Source organism: Oratosquilla oratoria, chromosome 10 (assembly GCF_046742065.1).
Source record: "Oratosquilla oratoria isolate Oo_2021 chromosome 10, ASM4674206v1, whole genome shotgun sequence".
In the NCBI taxonomy this organism is placed as follows: domain Eukaryota; kingdom Metazoa; phylum Arthropoda; class Malacostraca; order Stomatopoda; family Squillidae; genus Oratosquilla; species Oratosquilla oratoria.
The window spans coordinates 17,841,700-17,862,104 of record NC_134786.1 but is presented as its reverse complement, the minus strand read 5'-3'; the positions used below and the strand labels follow the sequence as shown (position 1 = coordinate 17,862,104).

The 20,405-nt window shown below is 40.8% G+C and overlaps 1 protein-coding gene across 1 annotated transcript; it reads left to right on the top strand.

The window, feature by feature from the left end:
- Positions 1–1,344: 1,344 nt before the first annotated feature.
- LOC143029129 (inositol monophosphatase 3) lies at positions 1,345–20,371 on the top strand. Its single transcript, XM_076191575.1, has 6 exons — positions 1,345–1,865; positions 6,326–6,472; positions 9,830–9,998; positions 13,732–13,883; positions 14,074–14,194; positions 18,124–20,371. Exons 1-6 carry the CDS (start codon positions 1,593–1,595, stop codon positions 18,366–18,368), a joined length of 1,107 nt encoding a protein of 368 aa, XP_076047690.1. The 5' UTR covers positions 1,345–1,592; the 3' UTR covers positions 18,369–20,371.
- Positions 20,372–20,405: the final 34 nt, after the last annotated feature.

Here is a 20,405-nt window from a genome sequence, read left to right as displayed (position 1 = left end):
CAGAGAGCTCTATATAGAGATCTACATCTGGAAAGTCCTGGAGGTCACATCACCAAACCCATCACAAAACGAGGGAGATGGTATCAAAGGGAAACACCACCTCAGGTTTGGCAGGACCTGCGAAAGAAGGTCCACAAGCAGCTGCTCCCTGAGACTGAAGACGATCCAGGCGAAAAGCTTCTTCTGTGATGGGTCTAGAATCTTCAACTGTCTCCCAAGAGAGATAGGGACCTGGAGGAAGTCAGTACGGACGATTTCAAGAAGATACTAGACAAATTCCTAGAAAACACCCCCAGATAAGCCTCCTACCCCGCATGGCCCAACCTCACAAGGAGCAGCAACAAACACGATTGCAGGTCAGCTCCAGTACGTGAGCCTCGGCCATGGTGCTGACACCTGAACTTACCTACAAGGCCTTTGAGCCAGATTTGCTCGTGAGGTGTTGGGCGCTTGTTGTGGTTCTGTAAAATCAAATGAAGACTTTCTTACCCAGCTTTACTCATTTGAAGACCCAGGGAAGTCTAGGGGGGATTCTTCTTTTATTTACTAATATGAAAACTATTTACTCTGTTGTTTCATTTGGACCTCCCAAAGTCCATTTACGACCTACGCACAGCCTACATGCTCTTGAGGAAGGTATTCATTAGTCTCGTGTTTCTCTGCTTTTATAAATTTATCTCACATACTCCAAACTTCCCATCACATAATTAACATGGTCTTTCCTCCCCCCTTTAGCATTAAAATCGCCGACTACCAACGTGTTTTAATTTGATAAGTGATTAATTCATAACCTTTTTGTGTTATCCTCGGCAATTTACATTTATTATTTCGAACTATGTGTTCTTGTCATTATTTGCACTTCATGTACATTGATTATTGCCAAATAAAGTCTATCTATCTATCTATCTATCTATCTACCTGTCTAACGTCATTGCCATAACTGATTTCACCGGCCATGGCGAGGATGGAAGTTGTGGCAGTATAATCTTACATCTTACCACACAGCTTCTGGTGAGATCATCTATTGTGGCATTTCATTTAATAAATTCAGTGGAACCCGATATATCAATTGACGCCCAGTGGTCCATGTCATCACTCCATAAGTATGTAGTTTCCCTGTTTGCCACGAACGACGTGTCAGTAAGCCCTGAGAGTGTGTCTCTGTGGACTGGTCTTTGTCTCGTTTTTCATACAATACCTGCTTAACATGTGTGACCCTGGACACGTTTTCATTTCTTAACCGATATAGTTCTCGTAGTCACTACGATAATCAGATTTTTTCACCATTGTTGCAGAATAATAATTAAAAGTTATGGTGATCGAGCACAACATCAGTAATCGATGACAGTTTGATAATCGAGTGCAGAAACAGCAGAAGTCATCATCCGTCAAGACTTTAGGTTTGTGACCTCACCAGTGTGTATGTGCAAGTGTTCCTTGTACAGGTGCTGAGACAGGTGTGTGCTAATTGAAAATGAAGGTGTGACACGTTTGACTAAAATTTAGGGCGGGAGGCTGTAATGACAGTAGTAGACTTTCATAAAGTGAGTGCAGTTGTCAGGTTTTTGCTGATAACTTGAACAAGATATTAAATGACACAATCGCCAACCAAAACTACTGTATACATATTTGATGACGGCAAAGCAAGAGAAAAATTTCACATCATGAATCTTGGGGGTGCAGTTCGTGTTAACAAATTTGGAGTAGGAATCATCTTGAGCTGTTTCCTACTCCTGGTCATCCTGTACAACAGAAAAACCCAGTCGTCCTATGATGAAAATTCTTTGGTTGACGATGAAGGAACTGTTAGTCTAAAAGATCTGCTCAACGCTGCTATAAATGCAGCAGAAAGAGGAGGAGAACAGGTAAGAACTATTATCTAAAGAAGTTGTGTAGTTTGCAATACCATTGATATAATGAATTTATACCCAATTGACCCCTATAACCTGTCCACAACTTGAATACATACATTCAACATTGCCATTGGTAATGAAGAAGGTTAAAATTCCAGAAGTACGCAAGCATGGATGTTTACCATGGAACTTGTGTTGGCTAATAGCTCATAACCTAACATAACATAACATTCCATAGAAAAAAAATAGATCGCTATTTTTTCAAAAGTGCACACCTATGCGATATAGCAATAGAAAATTAAATATTAATTTTGTAAATTATAATACATCACTGTAATACATTTTTCTTGGTGAAAATCAATAACAGAAAAGTTGCTAAAAGTAAATAGGCCTACACTAATGACCGAAGCTGCAATCATAGGATTGAGATGCCATGTTGTCTGCCCAGTCCCACTAAAAACAAATAGGAGTCGGAACTGAGTCCTGGAATAAGCCCTTAATACTACTGTCAGTACATTGCACTGTACATACTTTTAAAACAGTGGTATGGAGCTAAGATTTATGCATTTCTTAAAGCTATACAACTGCTGTGCCCCACAAAGTCCAATCAGATACCAAAACCAGCCATCAACGTCCTTGACAACGATAATGATGACAACCCTGATGACCTAGAATTACAGGTATCACATTACTAAATGCAAGGTAGGTTAGGTTAGAATAGACAAATTTATCATACTTTAATCTCTTCAACCACCACATCTATCAAAACCAAGATAGAGTCTCAAGCAGCCCCCATGGCTCCAATCACAAGAGTATTGCTTTTATCAACCTTTTCTGTTACTGGTTTCCACCAAGAAAAATGTATATTACATAGATGTATTATAATTTACAAAATTTATATTTAATTTTCTAATGCTATATCTGAAAATTTACCAATAGATCTTTTAGATGCAAAAAAAAAAGAAAGTGAAAAATGTGTTTGTGTGTTACTGGAACAGAACCAGAAAAAGTTTGGGTAGACTAAGGTTAAAGTATCGCATTGGAAACAATGTGCCACTTGTAGTTACTTTTAATGCAGAGAATCAGCCACAACATTACACTATTTTGGGGTGTAGAATCAACTTGGCACATTAATAATAATAGTAAATTTATTTGGCAATTAATCAATATACATGAAGTGCAGATAATGAAAAGAACACATAGTTCGAAATTGCTAAGCATAACACTTTGCCAATTTGGCCCATCTACTCGACCAAGTCAGCCCACCACGCTTAGGTTAGAGTAGACAAACTTATCATACTTTAATTTCTTCGACCTCTACATCAAGCAAAACAAAAAGGGTGTCTCAAGCAGCCGATGGGCCAAGTTGGCGATGGGCTGAACTGGCCAGCAAGCCATTTTAGAGTGGCTTTCTTCCTTCCAGCAGATGGTGCTTTGTAACACTTCAGAAACTAAGAAATGCATGACCTATACTGACCTGAGACAGCAAACCTAATTTGTTCTAAGCTAACCACATACCCAAACAATTTTATAAAAGTCTCTGAATCCTTTTATGAAACAAAAGGGAGATTGTGTTGCATATTCTCCACCAGAAGCATTGGCTAGCATATTTCCATTCGTAGCTGGTTTGGTTCCTTGACAGAGCAGCCGTCAATAGGTCAACAGCTTTATGTTAAGAACAGGATTAAAAACATATGTAACTCACCATTAGTAGTGATCATTAGATACCCTAGAGGAGTAATTAGACCTTGTCTCAGGGGGTCATCAGAGTTTGTATTTACCTAGTTGTATTTTGCGGGAAGGGGAGCTATGCTTGTGGTGTCCCACCTTTGTATCTCGCAGTGTCTAGTTTGCTTTTAAACTCATGAATGGTTTTTGTGCATACTATTTCATTATCCAGTTTGTTCCAAATATCCAATACTCTATATGGAAAACTGTTTTTCTTCAGTTCTCTTCTATAGCTATGTTTCTTGATTTTCTTTCTATGTCCTCTTGTGTTTCTCTTGTCCCAGTTTAGTAAGTCCTCTCTATCAAGTATCTCTGTGCCATTCATGATTCTGTAGATGGTCAGTAGGTCACCTCTCTCTCTTCTTTGCTCCAGTGTCGGTAACTCCAATTTAGCCAATCTCTCCTCATATGATAGGTTTGCAAGTGCAGGTGCCATTTTTGTTGCTGCTCTCTAGATTCTTTCTATTTTCTTCTCATTATTCTTTTTGGTACTGGGTGACCACAATGTCACCGCATACTCTAGTCTAGGCCTTATCAATGTAACCAATATTTTTTTTATCATGTCTTCGTCCAAGTATGCAAATGCCACTTTTATTGATCTTAGCAAGTTGTAAGTCTCCGCGACAATTTTGTTAATCTGTCTATCATAGGACAAGTCGTTTGTGATAATTACCCCCAAATCATTTTCGGATCTTACCTTCTTTACTTCCTTGCTTCCAATTGTATATTTTCCTGATATTCTGTTTTTGCTTTTTCCAAACTCCATTATGCTACACTCTTTAGTATTAAAGTCCACTTCCCATTTCTGACTCCAATTCCATATCTTATTCAGGTCTTTCTGCAGTGCTTCACAGTCCTTATCAGTTTCTACTTTCCTTAACAGTTTGGCGTCGTCTGCAAAGAAGCTCGTTTAACAATTCACATTCTTGTCCATGTCATTCACATAAATAGCAAACATTATTGGTGCCAATACAGATCCTCGCGGTACTCCACTGATCACCTCTATCCAAACTGAATGTTTTTCTCTGAGCACTACTCTCATCTTTCTACCCGTCAGGAAGTCCTCCATCCATTTTAGTAGGTTCCCTTGTATTCCTCCTATGTGTTCCAGTTTTTTTTTTAGTAATTTTCTGTGTGGTACTTTGTCAAAGGCTTTTTGCAAGTCTAGGAATGCACAATCGGCCCATCCATTTCTTTCTTGCATTATGTCTATTAGTCTTGAGTAGAAGCATATTAAGTTTGTGGTGCACGATCTTCCTTGTTTTGTTTTTTTCCATTCAATACAGTATTAAAAAGTCTTTGGCCAGTCTAGTGTTAAACATTTTGATATTTGAGTCTTCCACCAGGCCCTTTCCCAGCCTATTCTATATCTTGGTTACTCTTGCTGGGAAGAAGGATCTTCTAGTTCCTGGCTGGTGCTGAATCTGAATCTTGCTCTAGTGTCACCAGGTGACTTTGCTTATGGACGGTTTGAGCATTGTGTTGACATGTTGTACACATGGTCTAATAGCCTGAACTTGGTCTAATCCTCTAATAGTTTTGTATGCCTGAATGATGTCTGCTATTTGTCTTTGAAATTCTAGAGTGGGTTGTTCCAGTTGTTCAAATCTCAGAATAGGATAGGGATGGAATTTTATGCACAAATCTTGTTTCCCTTTTCTAAACCTATTCCAAGCCATCTTTATCTCTGCTGGAAAGTGTGTTGTTAACTTGTAGAAATAATTTTTGTAAATGGATGCCACAAAGGCTTGTTGCTTTTACAATTAATCAGGAGTAAACTCGAAATAACTAACTCCCAAAGTGTTCTTCCAGCCTTTTTAGCTCTGGTAAAGTCATCCAGAGAGGGTAGAGGGGAGTGGAGTACATAGGGGATGGAATGGGTGGGAGTGGTTTCTATGACCTTTTATTTTTTTGGCTACCTCCCTTGTAAGGGGAAAAAAACTTTGGTATATATAGATGTATATATATATATATATTGTATATATATATAAATATATATATATATATATATATATATATATATATATTTATACACACACACTTCAACGAACGGACAGCAACAGTGTAGGACATGATGCATATAACACCAACACTCTCTTTAATAATAGTTTAGATATACACACACACAGTGTGTGTCTGAGAAAAATAATTGACATAGAATTTGTATCTTTTTTACCATTGCTTTGTATCAAAATGTCCATAGAAGAAATTTGTCAAATTTTTGTAAGATGAATCCATTTCTCAGGACACAAAAAATAAGGCAAGATATCACTACCAGTAATGTATTCGTGTAAAAAAGTATTAATTTGGTTATTATTGCCACTCATTAAGAACAATGTCAGATGGCAGCACATCATTTGAGGCCCAAGAAAGTAGCATAAATCTTTGAGTATCCTTGGGAATTTGGTACAGTTTCTCATGACTGTAGTAGGAAGGAGTGGAAGGGATGAGAGGGGAATGAATTTTGTTAGTATGTTTCTTGTGCCTTAGGTTTTACACATTATAGGAAGTGGTGTGTAGGTTAACAAAGATACACCACAATCACGTATGGTGTAACCCATTTGTTTATTTACTTTGTCTATCCATAATGGGTAGATTTAATAGTTGATGCATACACATTTATTAGATGAGGGTGGTTGATATAAATTGGATATATACATTTCATACAGTATTAGTTTACAAAACTAAGGTACTTATAACAGACTAAGAGTTAGCTGAAGTCTAAAGACCACATGATATTTCAGGTCAAAGCCGCACGAGAAGAAGCCGATTTGAACATCAAGAGTAAAGGTAAAACCAAAGAAGGTGTCAATGATCCTCTTACAGATGGAGACATGAAGTCTCATTTCGCCATGTTCTATTCCCTCAAGAAATCCTTGCCAGAAGCAGAGGTGAGTGATAATGATTGGTGTATCAAAATAAACACCAAGTGAGATCGGAGCCTTTATTAGTATGACATTTCGCTTGTTACAACTTTTTCAAATACTGATAAAGGGTCCGTTGTCATGTGGTGTTTATTTCAGTAGACTTGTCGGCAACTGCCACTTTCATACAGATAATGATTAGTGTCATGAAGGAAGCCCAGTATTTGGTTTTAAGGTATGATAGCCATTATCATTTATGTCAAGAGTTTTGGTCTTTAGAGTAGCTGTTATGAGATTATTATACTGCCTTTTATTTTGAAATACTGATTGGTGATATGCTATGTTTCAAATTCAGGAAACCATAATTACTCTGAAAGGTGTTTCTTGGACTTCTACATAGTGTTGTGTGTGATCCTTTTCTCTTCAGAGTCAAGGGTTATTTTGTAATATTAGTATCTATCTCTTCTATCTATATACAAAGGGCATCTTCCGTCCTTATAAGTGAGGTAGCCGGGAAAGGTATGCCTACCTCCACTCATTCCACTCCCGTCCACTACCCATTCGTTTCCCTTTCATCTTCGTTCCTCATGAATGAAGGACCATTCCTGTCTCTTGCCCACTGACCAGATCAGAAGCAATGCAGCAAGACACAGCACATCCACAGCAGGGCCAGCCACTTCATTTGCACAACAATCCTCCCTCTTCATCCCTTCATGCATGAAATAGAGAAGATGAGCAGAAATCCTTTTGAGCTGGATCAAATTATTATCCATACACAACCATTCTTCACTCACACCTAACCTCCCTTCCCTGCTCAACAGACTTTTGCTCTTGTTCAAAGCTCCTTTCACCCCATCCAGCCATTTATTTCTTTTTTGGTAGGTCCCGCATATTAACTCCATCTAACTCTGCTCTCCATTTTTTTTTTCTCTTGTTTATTCTTTCCATGTGCTCAACCATCTCAATAATCTTTCATCAGCCATATCTACCAGCTCCCTTTCTACTGCCCTCTTCTAATTATTAGTACATGTGGTAGAATGGAATTCCAGCTCCATGAGGATCTAAGAGGAGTGGGAAACAAATGGACAATGGATGGGAGTGGAATGGGTGGGGGTGGGTGGGTGCAAGTCTTGACTTGTTACCTACCTTATAAGGGGAAAGAGACCATTGGTATATAGATGGAATGGAATTATATATATGTATGTACATGTAAATGCCTTGGGAGATTAAAAAGTGTAATGAGAAATAGACATTTGGGAATAGATGCTAAGAGGAGATTGGATGAAAGAAAGATTGTGCTGACAGCACTGTATGGGGTAGAAACTTGGAACATAAGAGAGGAAGAGCTGAAATGTGTTTGAGATGAAATACCTGAGAAGTATGGTAGGGATTACTAGGCTGGATAGAGTGAGAATTGAGATGAGGAGAACAGGGGATGAAAGGGAGTTGGGAGATAGGGTTGATGAAAGAGTATTGGGATAGTTTGGACACATGGAAAGAATGAGTGAAGAAAGATTAGTAAAAGAGGTGTTAAAGGCAGAGGTAGAAGGAGTGAGCATGAGGGGACAACCAAGGATGAGATGGATGGATGGATGGATGGGGTAAAAGGGACATTGGGAAGGGGAGTGTCTGCTGAGGGAGGACAGGAGAAGGCAGAAGATAGGGTTGAGTGGAAAATTGTATATGGATGATGCTGTGATGCATGAGGGGGAGTGGGTGGGGGATGGGGTGAGGGAGCATGTGTGAAAAATAAATTGACGCAACCCAAAGGGATTTCTTCCCATCTTCTCCATTTCTGCATGAGGGGACGGAGAGGGGTTTGCCGATATAATGAAGCAGCTTTGCTGATGTGCTGTGTCTTGCAACAATGCTTCTGACTCAGGGCAATGGGTGGGATGCAGGGATGACCCATCATCCATGAGGAGCCAGGATAAGAGGGAGGGAGGGAGGTGGATGGGAGTGGAGTATGTAGGGATGGAGTGGGTGGGAGTGGATCTTATGCCTTTGTTTTTTGGCTACCTCCCTTGTAAGGGGGAAAAACTTTTGGTATATGTATGTATGTGATGCATGGAAGGGAGTGGGTGGGGGGTGGGAGGTGAGAGAGTGTGTGTGAATGATATTTTGATGCAGCCTGAAGGAATTTCTCCCTGTCTCTTTTTCTGCATGAGGGGATGGAGAGGGGCAGTCACCGATTAAATGAAGTGGCCTTGCTGTGGATGTGCTGTGTCTTGCTACAGTATATTGCTTCTTACCCAGGGCAGTGGGTAAGATGCAGGGATGACCCATCATCCAGGAGGAGCCCAAAAAAAAGAAATGGGAGGGAGGGGTGGTGAATGGGAGTGGAGTATGTGGGGATGAAATGGGTGGGAGTGGATTATGCCTTTGACTTTGGCTACCTCCCTTGTAAGGGGGAAAAAGCCATTGGTATATGTATGTTACTGGTATTGTTATTATTATTATTAGAGGGAAAAAGCTCTTGGTATATAGATAATCTTTATTATCATTACTATTATTTATTAGTATTGCAGATATATAGGATAGGAGGAAAGCTGTAGGGCAGTCAAGAGTTTTTACAAGGGTAGTAGAGCCTGTGTTAGAATTAGAAATTGAGAGAGTGAGTGGTTTGAAGTAAAGGTGGGACTTTACCAGGGATGTGTTATGTCGTCATGGCTGTTCAATTTATGTATGGATGGGGTGGTATGAGAGGTAAATGCAATGGTAATGGGCTGGGGATTAAAGATAGTTAAAGAGAATGGAAAAAAATGGGAGATAAGCCAGTCGTTGTTTGCTGATGACACTGTGCTTGTAGCAGAATCAGAGGAGGGATTAAGGAAATTAGTGACTCAGTTTGGGAAAGTGTACGAGGATGGAAGGGAAAAGACAAAATATAGGTGAGTGGAGAATAGTTATCTATGGGTGATGCAGTGATGAATGGATGGGAGTGGGTGGGAGATGGGGGTTGAGGGAGTATGTGTGAATGATATTTTGAAACAGCCCAAAGGGATTTCTCCCTATCGTCTCTTTTTCTGCATGAGGGGACAGAGGAGTGTCACCGATTAAATGAAGTTGTCTTGCTGTGGATGTGATGTGCCTTGCTACATTGCTTTTGACCCAAGGCATCGGGTGAGATACAGGGATGACCCATCATTCAGGAAGAGCCAAGAAAAGAGGGAGGGAGGAGTGGTGAATGGGAATGGAGTATGTGGAGATGAAATGGAAGGGAGTGGATTTATGCCTTTGACTTTAGCTACCTACCTTGTAAGGGGGAAAAAGCCCTTGGTATATGTATGTATGTATTATTATTAATAAAAAAAATAGGAATATGACAAAGAAATTAGAAATTTTAAGAGCAACTCCATTTGTAATGAATCTCTCTGTCTGCAGATTATATCGGAAGAACATGATACAGGTGAAGTGGATTCTACGAACATAATTTCAGCAAGTGGCATGAGGGACAAATCAGTTGAAGAAGTTGTTAAGCAAGATGAAAGGGTACAGTTATCTGATATTCAAGTGTGGATTGATCCTCTGGATGCCACAAAGGAGTATACTGGTAAGTTGTTGTTGTTTTTCTGTCATTTATTTCTGAGGCGGGGATAACTAACCCAGTACTCACAGACCCCTAGTTCTCAACCCACATCCCCTTATCTGCCTGAAGTCCTTACCATGTACATACATACATATGCCAAGGCTTTTTCCCCCATACAAGGGAGGTAGCCAAAAAGGAAAAGGCATAAAATCATTCCCACCCATTCCATCCCTGAATACACTCCACACCCCTCCACCCTCCCTCTTAACTTAGCACCTCCTGGGTCAGAAGTAGTGTCACAAGACACAGCACATCCACAGCAAGGCCGCTTCATTAAATTGGCAACCCCCCCTCTCCGTCCCCCCATTGCATAGAAGGAGAGACGGGGAGAAATCCCTTTGGGCTGCGTCAAATTTTGCTCACACATACTACCTCACCCCCCATCCCCCCACCCATTCCACCTCATGCATCACAACATCCTCCATATACAACCATTCTCCATTCACCCCTGTCTTCTGTCCTCTCCTCACCAGACATTCCCCTCTTCCCCAAAGCCCCCTTCACCCCATCCATCCACCTCATCCTAGGAGGTCCCCTCATGTTCATTTCCTCCACATCTGCCTTCCATACCTCTTTTACTAGTCTTTCTTCACTCATTCTTTCCATGTGTCCAAACCATACTAATACTCTTTCATCAACCCTATCTCCCAACTCCCTTTCTGCCCCTGTTCTCCTCCTCACCTCCTCATTTCTCACTCTATCTAGCCTAGTAACCCCCATCATACTTCTCAGACACCTCATCTCAAACACATTCAAACTCCTTCTCTCTTCCTCTCTTATGTTCCATGTTTCTGCCCCATACAGTGCTGTTGGCACAATCACTCCTTCATACAGTCTCCTCATAGCATCCATTCCTAAATGGCTATTCCTCATTACACTTTTTAATCCACCAAGGCATTTACTCGCTTCTCTCAATCTACATTCTACCTCCACCTTCACTCCACCTTTTCCTGCCACATTTGCACCCAAGTATCTAAAACTATCCACATCCTCCAGTCGCTCTCCCTTAATGCTCACTTCCAGTCTACTGCCACTTTCACCCCTTGTACATCTCATCACCTTACTTTTACCCACATTTATCTTTAGCTTTCTTCTATCACATACTCTCCCAAACTCTGTCACCAACTTCCTCAATCCCTCCTCTGATCCTGCCACAAGCGCAGTGTTGTCAGCAAACAACAGCTGGCTCACCTCCCACTTTTCTCCATTTTCTTTAACCATCTCCAATCCCTGACCCACTACCCTTGCATTTACCTCTCGCACTACCCCATCCATGTATAAGTTGAACAGCCAGGGCAAAATAACGCATCCTTGACGAAGTCCCACCTTTACCTTGAACCACTCACTCTCTCCATTTCTAATCCTGACACATGCTCTACTACTCTCATAAAAACTCTTGACAGTTCCCAGAAGCTTTCCTCCTATCCCATATATCTGCATAACCTCCCACAGTGCCTTACTGTCTACCCTATCATAAGCTTTTTCCAGATTTATAAAAGCCCAAAAAAATCCTTCCCCTTTCCTATAGCTTTCTCACATATCTGTCTTACCACAAAGATCTGATCTACACAACCTCTTCCTGTCCTAAATCCACACTGTTCCTCACCAATTACTCCCTCTGTTCCTCTCCTAATCCTCTCAATCAAGATCCTCCCATAAGCCTTCCCAACTACACTTAACAAGCTAATCCCTCTGAAACTACTACATTCACACTTGTCCCCTTTTCCCTCGTAAAGGCACTCCTCCAGTCCTCCGGGACTCTACCCTCTCTCCAGCAAACATTAAATAACCTCACCAGCCAGTCCACCATCACTGTACGTCCTTTTTTTAGACATTCTGCATGGCATCCATCCAGACCAGGTGCCTTACCTGCTTTCATCATCTTAACAACTGCCTTCACTTCATCCTTCCTTATTTCTCCTCCATTTTCCTCACTCATCACGGTCATTTTCTTAGTACTTCCCACTGCAGCTACCTTTCCCTCCCTATCCTCCTTCACATTTAGCAACTCCCTAAAATAATCTGACCATTTTCCCCTTACTACTGTATCTCCCAGTATCATCTCTCCATCTGTACCTTTTACCTTTTCTTCTCTACTTGATTTGCCTCCTCTTCCTTTCAATTTCTTTCCAAAACATCTTTTTATTACTTTCAAAATTTTCTGTCATACTCTTACCCCACTTCACATCTGCTCTCCTCTGCCTCCTTTACCTTTTGCTTTACTTCTTTTAACCATGTAACTACATCTATTGTCCAGAACCAGGAGATTGGATCTTCCAGTCATATAGAAGAGAAATGAATCCTTTTGTTTCTACAGCCAAGTGCTTTTGAGCCTGGGCAATGTTGCCACGTTTAAGGGAAGCCATACATCAGTGTGCTCTAGTCTTGAAAGGATCAAAATAAATGGAGAGAAACATTAAACTCTTTCTATTGCATGTGATGAGAATATTACAGAGGCATTCTCTTTGTGTGCAAGCAGTCCATAGTTACACAGATTTTAGCTTCAGTTTATCTCTCAATTATATTCCACACAAGAATGGTAAATCTAAATGTAATAATTATATCAAGTCTATGAGGAATTTATGTGAATCCACAACAATCATTATTCTTGTACTGTGGGTGGCTAGTATTCATTATGAATACTGTCATTCCCTACCAGGTGAAACAGTCTTGTGATAAGCTGGTTTTGCTAATGGGGTGTTTGCATTGATGAAGCAAAGTGGGGGAGGAAGGCTACCATGAGCAGTTTACAAAGGATTACAAAGGCGGGGCATGCCGACTGGAGACCTTTTGGTCCATATCTAGGTCGGATGAAAAAAAATCGTACATACATATATACATATACCAAGGCTTTTTCCCCCTTACAAGGGAGGTAGCCAAAAAAGGAAAAGGCGCTGAATGGCCTACCGGCTCCGGCGCTTGGCCTTCGAGCCAAAAATTTCATAAATCAATCAAAAAGGAAAAGGCATAAAATCATTCCCACCCATTCCATCCCTGAATACACTCCACACCCCTCCACCCTCCCTCTTATCTTAGCACCTCCTGGATGATGGGTCATCCCTGCACCTTGTCCACTGCCCTGGGTCAGAAGCAGTGTCGCAAGACACAGCACATCCACAGCAAGGCCGCTTCATTAAATCGGTGACCCCCCCTCTCCGTCCTCCCATGCATAAAAGGAGAAGATGGGGAGAAATCCCTTTGGGCTGTGTCAAATTTTGCTCACACATACTACCTCACCCCCCATCCCCCCACCCATTCCACCTCATGCATCACAACATCATCCATATACAACCATTCTCCATTCACCCCTGTCTTCTGTCCTCTCCCGTCCTTCCTCAACAGACATTCCCCTCTTCACCAAAGCCCCCCTTCACCCCATCCATCCACCTCATCCTAGGACGTCCCCTCATGTTCATTTCCTCCACATCTGCCTTCCATACCTCTTTTACTAGTCTTTCTTCACTCATTCTTTCCATGTGTCCAAACCATCCTAATACTCTTTCATCAACCCTAAAAAAAATGATAATAATAATAAATGAATAAATAAAAACTATAATAACGTGGGGTCCTTTACCAGGGGGCAGCGATTCATTGTCATAGAACCTATAGCACTGGATAATACATTATGAAAGATCTTGTTTGTTTCATTGTATGATGGATAGATGAATATACAGTGGTTCATGATTTTGCATTTCAGAAAACTTACTCCAATATGTAACAACAATGGTGTGTGTGGCAGTACGTGGCTACCCAACAATAGGAGTGATCCACAAGCCCTTTGAGAAACTAACGGTGTGGGGACTGGTGGGCAAAGGAGTGTCACCTTCACTCAGTGTTGTCTCCAAAAGGGTATGTGATTCTCAGCCTCATCTTATTTATTTTTTTTTTCTCTCTCTCTCTCTCTCTCTCTCTCTTTTTTCTCTTTTCTTTCTTTTTTCAACTTGGCCACCCTCTTTATAATGGAGAAAAGTTCTTCAGTGTAAGTAGTATCATGATATTAGAAATTTCTATTGATATATATATTTACTCTATATTACAGGAAGGCCCAGCTAATGATGTTGCTGACATCATTGTCTCGCTTTCACATTCTGGAAGTGTAGAGGAGGTTGCCAAGGCTGCATTTGGAGGGAAAACTAATATCATCAAAGCTGGTGGGGCAGGTGAGTCGGAATCTAGAATTCTGGATGGAGTTGTGAGTAGTCAGAACAGCAGAGTGAGGGATCTAGTCCCCGTACGCCATCCCATTTAGTCATCTTCGATGACGTGCATGGAATTATGGTGGCGTGGTGAGGTAAACACCAAAAACCATTGGAGTTTTATTACATACATATACCAAAGGCTTTTTCCCCTTTATACGGGGGGGGGTAGCAAAAAAGAAAAAGGCATAGAAATCACTCCTACTCATTTCATTTCCCATATATTCCGCTCCCCTCCACCCTCCTCCCTCCCTCCTATCTTGACACCTCCTGGATGATGGGTCAGAAGTAGTGTCGCAAGACACAGCACATCCACAGCAAGGCCGCCTCATAAATTCGGCGACCCCCCCTCTCCGTCCCCTCATGCAGGAAAGGAGAAGACGGGGAGAAATCCCTTCGGGCTGCATCAAATTTTTTCTCATACATACTTCCTCACCCCCCATCCCCCACCCACTCCCCCTCATGCATCACAGCCTCATCTATACACAACTCTTCTCCATTCACCCATATCTTCTGCCCTCTCCCGTCCTTCCTCTACAGACATTCCTCTCTTTTGTAAAGCCCCTTTCACCCCTGTGATGGGGCAAAAGAATACTGCTACCAAGTATTTCCACTTGAGTCATAAAAGGCGACAAAAAAGGGACAGGGGATGGGATTAGGAGTCCTGCTACCTGTAGCCCCAATAGGGGACATTCCTAAAAAAGAAAGTAAAGGAGTCTTATTACTAACCTTTTATTACTGAAGAAGTCCTTCCAGGATGAAACGTCAGTAATAAAACTCCAATGGTTTTTGGCATTTACCTCACCACCCTTCCAGTCATTATGGTGGCCCCATTCCCATTCCTGCCCCCATCTTACATGAATTTGAAGCAAGTTATGGTAGTGCGAGAGTAAGAGACGGGAACCTTTTGACTTGGCTACCTCCTTGGTAAGGGGCAAAAAGCCCTTGGTATATTGATAGAAGAGACAGGACCTCATGAGCATTTCCCTTCAGGAAATTAACCACAGCCAATACTTTAGCCCTTAAGTCATTCATTGAAGAAATTTTATGGAGTGCTACAGAATAACTTTGGGATGTTCTTTGTTTTGTTTAGCGGTTCCATTCAGGATATTGTCTGTTTCCAGGCAAATTCCAAATTGGTATTGTTTCAGTGCCGGGTGGTGACTTGAATGTAGGCATGTCAGTGCAATTCTTACTTGTCTTAGAAGTGATTTCTCTATAGGATTGATACCTAGGGAAGTTAGATGAATTATAAACTGAGGCAGCGGTTCTTAACTTGGGGTACCCATACCCCCAAGGGCTAAGAAACCTGGGGGTACGAGACATGATAGCCAGTGCATGGTACTGCATATTTACAATGAGAAAGCAAAGCAAGGTTTGTATCATTAATCCTTTTCCTACATTTGCATTGTATTTATGAAGCGGCCTTGCTGTGGATGTGCTGTGTCTTGCGACACTGCTTCTGACCCAGGGCAGTGGACAAGATGCAGGGATGACCCATCATCCAGGAGGTGCCAAGATATGAGGGAGGGAGGAGGTTGGAGGGGAGTGGAATATATAGGAAATGGAATGGGTGGGAGTGGTTTCTATGCCTTTTTCTTTTTTGCTACCCCCCCCATGTAAGGGGGAAAAAGCCTTTGGTATATGTATGTATGTATGCATTGTATTTGTGTTGGATGGGAGTATGAGAAATTTTTCTGAGATATCAAGGGATACTAAGGGCACTGAAAAAGGTTAAAGAACCACTAGACTCGGGCAATCCATGATGTTGTATTTATTTTGTGAATACTGTTGGAGTTGTTTCTCTGTCACTAGCTTACAGTAGTAGTTGGGAACAGTCATCGATTTTCAGCTCTCCCTTATGTGAAAAGATGAAGGAAATACAGTCCAGAGACCAATTGTCAGCCCCTCTGGGTTGCACCTCCAGATGGAGGCGAGGATGTTGGGAGACTTTGAATACAAGGCGAGGATGTTGGGAGACTTTGAAATTGAAATTGAGCAATAGGGTGATGATTCTCTCAGGTGCCAATGTTGCAAGACCACCACTTGTAGTTAACCATTATTGAAATGATATGGTTTAACATCACAAACTCCCCCTAATGAAGAGACTATGACATTGCCCCTTGCAGAAGACTTTGTAGCATGGAATTTAATGAATCATGCCCTTGGTTCAACATCCCCAATGGCAGGGTTCGAACTGAGCATTGGCGGTGTTAGAATTGGAAATGGAGAGATCAAGTGGTTTGAGGTAAAGGTGGGACTGCAATAGGGACATGTCATATTACCATGGCTGTTCAGTGTATATAGATGGTATGGTGCAGGAGGTAAAGGCAAGGGTAATGGGCAGGAGACTGGAAATGGTTAAAGAAAATGGAGAAAAGTGGAAGGTGAGCCAATTGTTGTTTGCTGATGATACTGCTCTTGTCACAGGGTCAGAGGAGGGATTAATGGAGAAAGTTGAATGTAAATGTGGGTAAAAGTAAGGTGATGAGATGTACAAGGGAAGAGGATGGCAGCAAGTTGGAAGTATTAAGGGAGAGAGGCTGGAGGAAGTGGATAGTTTTAGATATTTGGGGTCGCATGTGGCAGGAAAGGGAGGAGTGATGGTGAAGGTAGATTGCATACTGAGAAAAACAAGTGAATGCTTTGGGGTATTAAAAAGTGTCATGAGAAATAGGCATTTGGGAATAGATGCAAAGAACAGACTGTATGAAAGGGTGATTATGCCGACAGCACTGAATGGGCAGAGACATGGAATTTAAGAAAGCAGAGGGGAAAAGTTTGAATATGTTTGAGATGATGGTAAGGGTTACAAGGTTGGATATGTAGGGGTTACAAGGTTGGATAGAGTGAGAAACAAGGAGGTGAGAAGGAGAGCAGAGGTGGAAAAGGAGATGGCAGATAGGGCTGATGAAAAAGTATTGGGATGGTGTGGACACATTGAAAGAATGAGTGAAGACAGATTATTAAATGAGGTGTGAAAGGTAGAGGTGGGGGGGATGAACTCAAGGAGACAGCCGAGGATTATATGGATGGATGAGGTGAAAAGAGCATTGAGTGAGATGAGGATGTGTATTGAGGAAGGAAGGGAGACAGCGGGAGATAGGGGTGAGTGGAGAATGGCAATGTGTAGAGGAATCTGTGATGCAAGGAAGGGAAGGGGTGGGGGATGGAAGGATAGTGAGTTGTTATGAATGAATATTTTGATGCAGCCTGAAGGGATTTCTCCCAATCTTCTCTTTTTCTGCATGAGGGGATGGAGATGGGGGATTGCCTATTAAATGAGGCAGCCTTTCTATGGTTGTGCTGTTTTTTGCGAGATGCAGGGATGACCTGTTATCTATGAGGAGCTAAGATGAGAGGGAATAAAGGGTGATGGTTGGGAGTGGGTACTTGCCTTTTGATTTGGCTACCTCCCTCATAAGGGGGGAAAAGCTCTTGGTTTAGAGATAGACAGATAGAAAAAGAAAATATGTTGCATTACTCAAGAGTCATCTGTACATATAACAATTGTTGCCTCAAATTCCAGTGACTGGCATTGGTCCTTGGGCCTACGCATAAATCTTTCTGGGTAGAAACCCATGGATTCTTGTTTTAGTGTGGAGCCGTATGCCACCAGCTTTTAATGATAGTAGGAAGAGAGCTGTTGCTGGTTGTCACCTTCCATCATGTGAAAAGGTGGAAGAATTATAATTGAAGTTAATAGAGTACAAGATGAAGGTGGTGACAAGTTTTAAAGATGTGCAGAAGGGAGATAAATCTCTATGATGTCTGTTTTGCAGGACTGCCACTTGTAGATACCCTTTACTTGTTAGAGATTAGGTAAGCATTAAAGTTCTTGATTGTTATTTCCTCATTTTCTTTTAACATATCTTTTTCTTTTTTCATTTTAGGGTACAAGACTCTTGAAGTCATCAAAGGAGATGCAGATGCTTATGTCCATGTGACTTTAATCAAGAAGTGGGATTTGTGTGCTGGTAATGCCATCCTGAATGCTTTAAATGGTAACATGACAACACTAGATGGAAACCCCATTGACTATAGTTCTAGAAAAGCGTACAAAAATGAGGGGGGACTCTTGGCAACACTTTATAATCATAAAGTTTACCTAGAGAAGATGAAAGGAGTGAAAAACTAGAAAACAAATCCATGGTGTGAAAAATCCCCAATTCTTGGGAGCATCTTTGAAATGACAGTTTGACCTCTTAACATCCAGCCACAACTTTTGCAAGTGCATCAAATCAGTGAAATAAGCTGTCCAAAATCATCTCAATGTGTTCTGAAATGCTTGACCACCACTTTAGCTTTACAAAGCAATGTGAAATAGTCTAAATACGTATATTGATGCAACAAAATCTGTTTCCCCTATGCAACCCTGTGATGCTTCGACTCTGCCATCCCCCATAGAAGAGGGAAAAGGCTTTTTCGGCATGTATGAAACCACCAGACAGTTTAATGATATATAACATTGTTTGGTATAAACCACAACAAAATTGGTGAAGTTCATCATCAGGTGAAGGAGGTTAACATGGGGAAAAACATTTGCTACAAAACATGGCATCACTCACAAATCTGTGGGCATTGATTGATTGATTTATTGTTTATGTTTCCGCAATGTGGGCATGGAAAAATTGACCACATTTTCTGCAAAATCTCTACAATTATTTTTAAAAGTGAAGACAAGAAATTGACCACCACAATGGTTTGTTTTTATATATATTACCAGTTCCCCTGTCAAGTGTGTGCAGTAAACATTAATTTGTCGTTTTAGTGAAAGAATGAGACAGGAACTAATGACAGGTACCTGCACAAGGTGATCCTGCAAAAGGGATGTCAGAGAGGGTGACTTTCCTACCACCCATCTTCAAACCTCATCATCTTCACCTGATACTCAGTCATCAGACTGGGGCCAGGATCTCCCTTTATCAACTTCATCTGGATTTCCTCCACCTTTACACATGAGGAGAGCTGACAGCTGGCAACTGCTTCCCTCCTACTACTTTCAGCCAGTGAGGTATAGTTCCACGCTAATACAGTGCAGACTGGTCCGAGGTTTCTTATCAGAGAGGTGTTTGGGAGGGCCCAAGGACCATTGCCACCTGCTGTGGGACTGTAGATTTCCAGTCTGTGAAACTTGAGGTAACAATTGAATATATGTGAGATATTAAAGGTTGAAACCTCAATTTATGGTTATGTAGAGAGTTGTATTATTATTGTTTTTATATATGTATATATATGTGTGTATATATATATATATATATATATATATATATATATTTTTTTATGTGTTTGTATGTGTATGTATATTTTTTCCTTTCTTTTTTCTTTTCTTTTTCTTTCTTTCATTATTTTCAAGTGATATGTTGTACTCTAAATTACTTCAAGGGAGTAAAAATGAGGACACAAGGAAATTATGTTTCTTGCTGTTTTTATTTTCTTTTGCCAATGTTTGCCTTATGTACCTATTTATTTTATGTTATTTAATTGTATTGTGAATATGTTTTTCAAGGAATGATATTGAAAGGGATATTTAGATATTTTTATGGGTATGGGAGATGGTTAGGGTTGATTTTTTTTTATTATTAATATTATTATTTAATAATGTAGACGTTTTTATTGCACAAGCATAACGTGTTGCCTACTAGAGTTCTCAATCTTGACTTGCTTCTTGAATTCCATTATATGATATATATCATCACTTCAGTATTTGTAATTTAGATGACAATCAGAAAAGCCATTGTAAAGTAAACTAATTTTAGATTGATATGCAATGGACTTTAGCACAGATAAGACAATCTGACCTTATCTTTGTCATTGTGGAAGATGACATTGTTGACATTTGGTTAAGATGTCTTGTTCAGAATGATATTTCACAAGTGATACGAGTTTGTGTGTGAAATTGCAGTTTTTATGTACTTGTACTGCATTGATACTAGGCAGTTCTGGAAGGGTCGAGGATGCAACGGACACCAGGATGCTATTACTCTTGGGCAGCCCTCTTTGTTCTTGCCTTTGAGTGATCTTCTGTGTTTATGTACAAAGAGTAATTAATCAATTGCCTTGACTTCTCTCCCTAAAATTGTTAGTGTTGCAGGTGATTGTGCCAATTGTTTAAAGAAATAAATCTAGATATCATATTAAGCAATTATGACTTTCTTCCAGAAATGTTGAAATT

What these genes read in the sequence shown, in the direction of transcription:
- LOC143029129 (XM_076191575.1), top strand. Translation starts at nt 1,593, where the DNA reads ATGACACAATCGCCAACCAAAACTACTGTATACATATTTGATGACGGC. An exon ending in TCAGTGTTGTCTCCAAAAGG is followed by an intron (nt 13,884 to 14,073) that starts GTATGTGATTCT and finishes TCTATATTACAG; the next exon opens with GAAGGCCCAGCTAATGATGT. An exon ending in CATCAAAGCTGGTGGGGCAG is followed by an intron (nt 14,195 to 18,123) that starts GTGAGTCGGAAT and finishes TTTTCATTTTAG; the next exon opens with GGTACAAGACTCTTGAAGTC.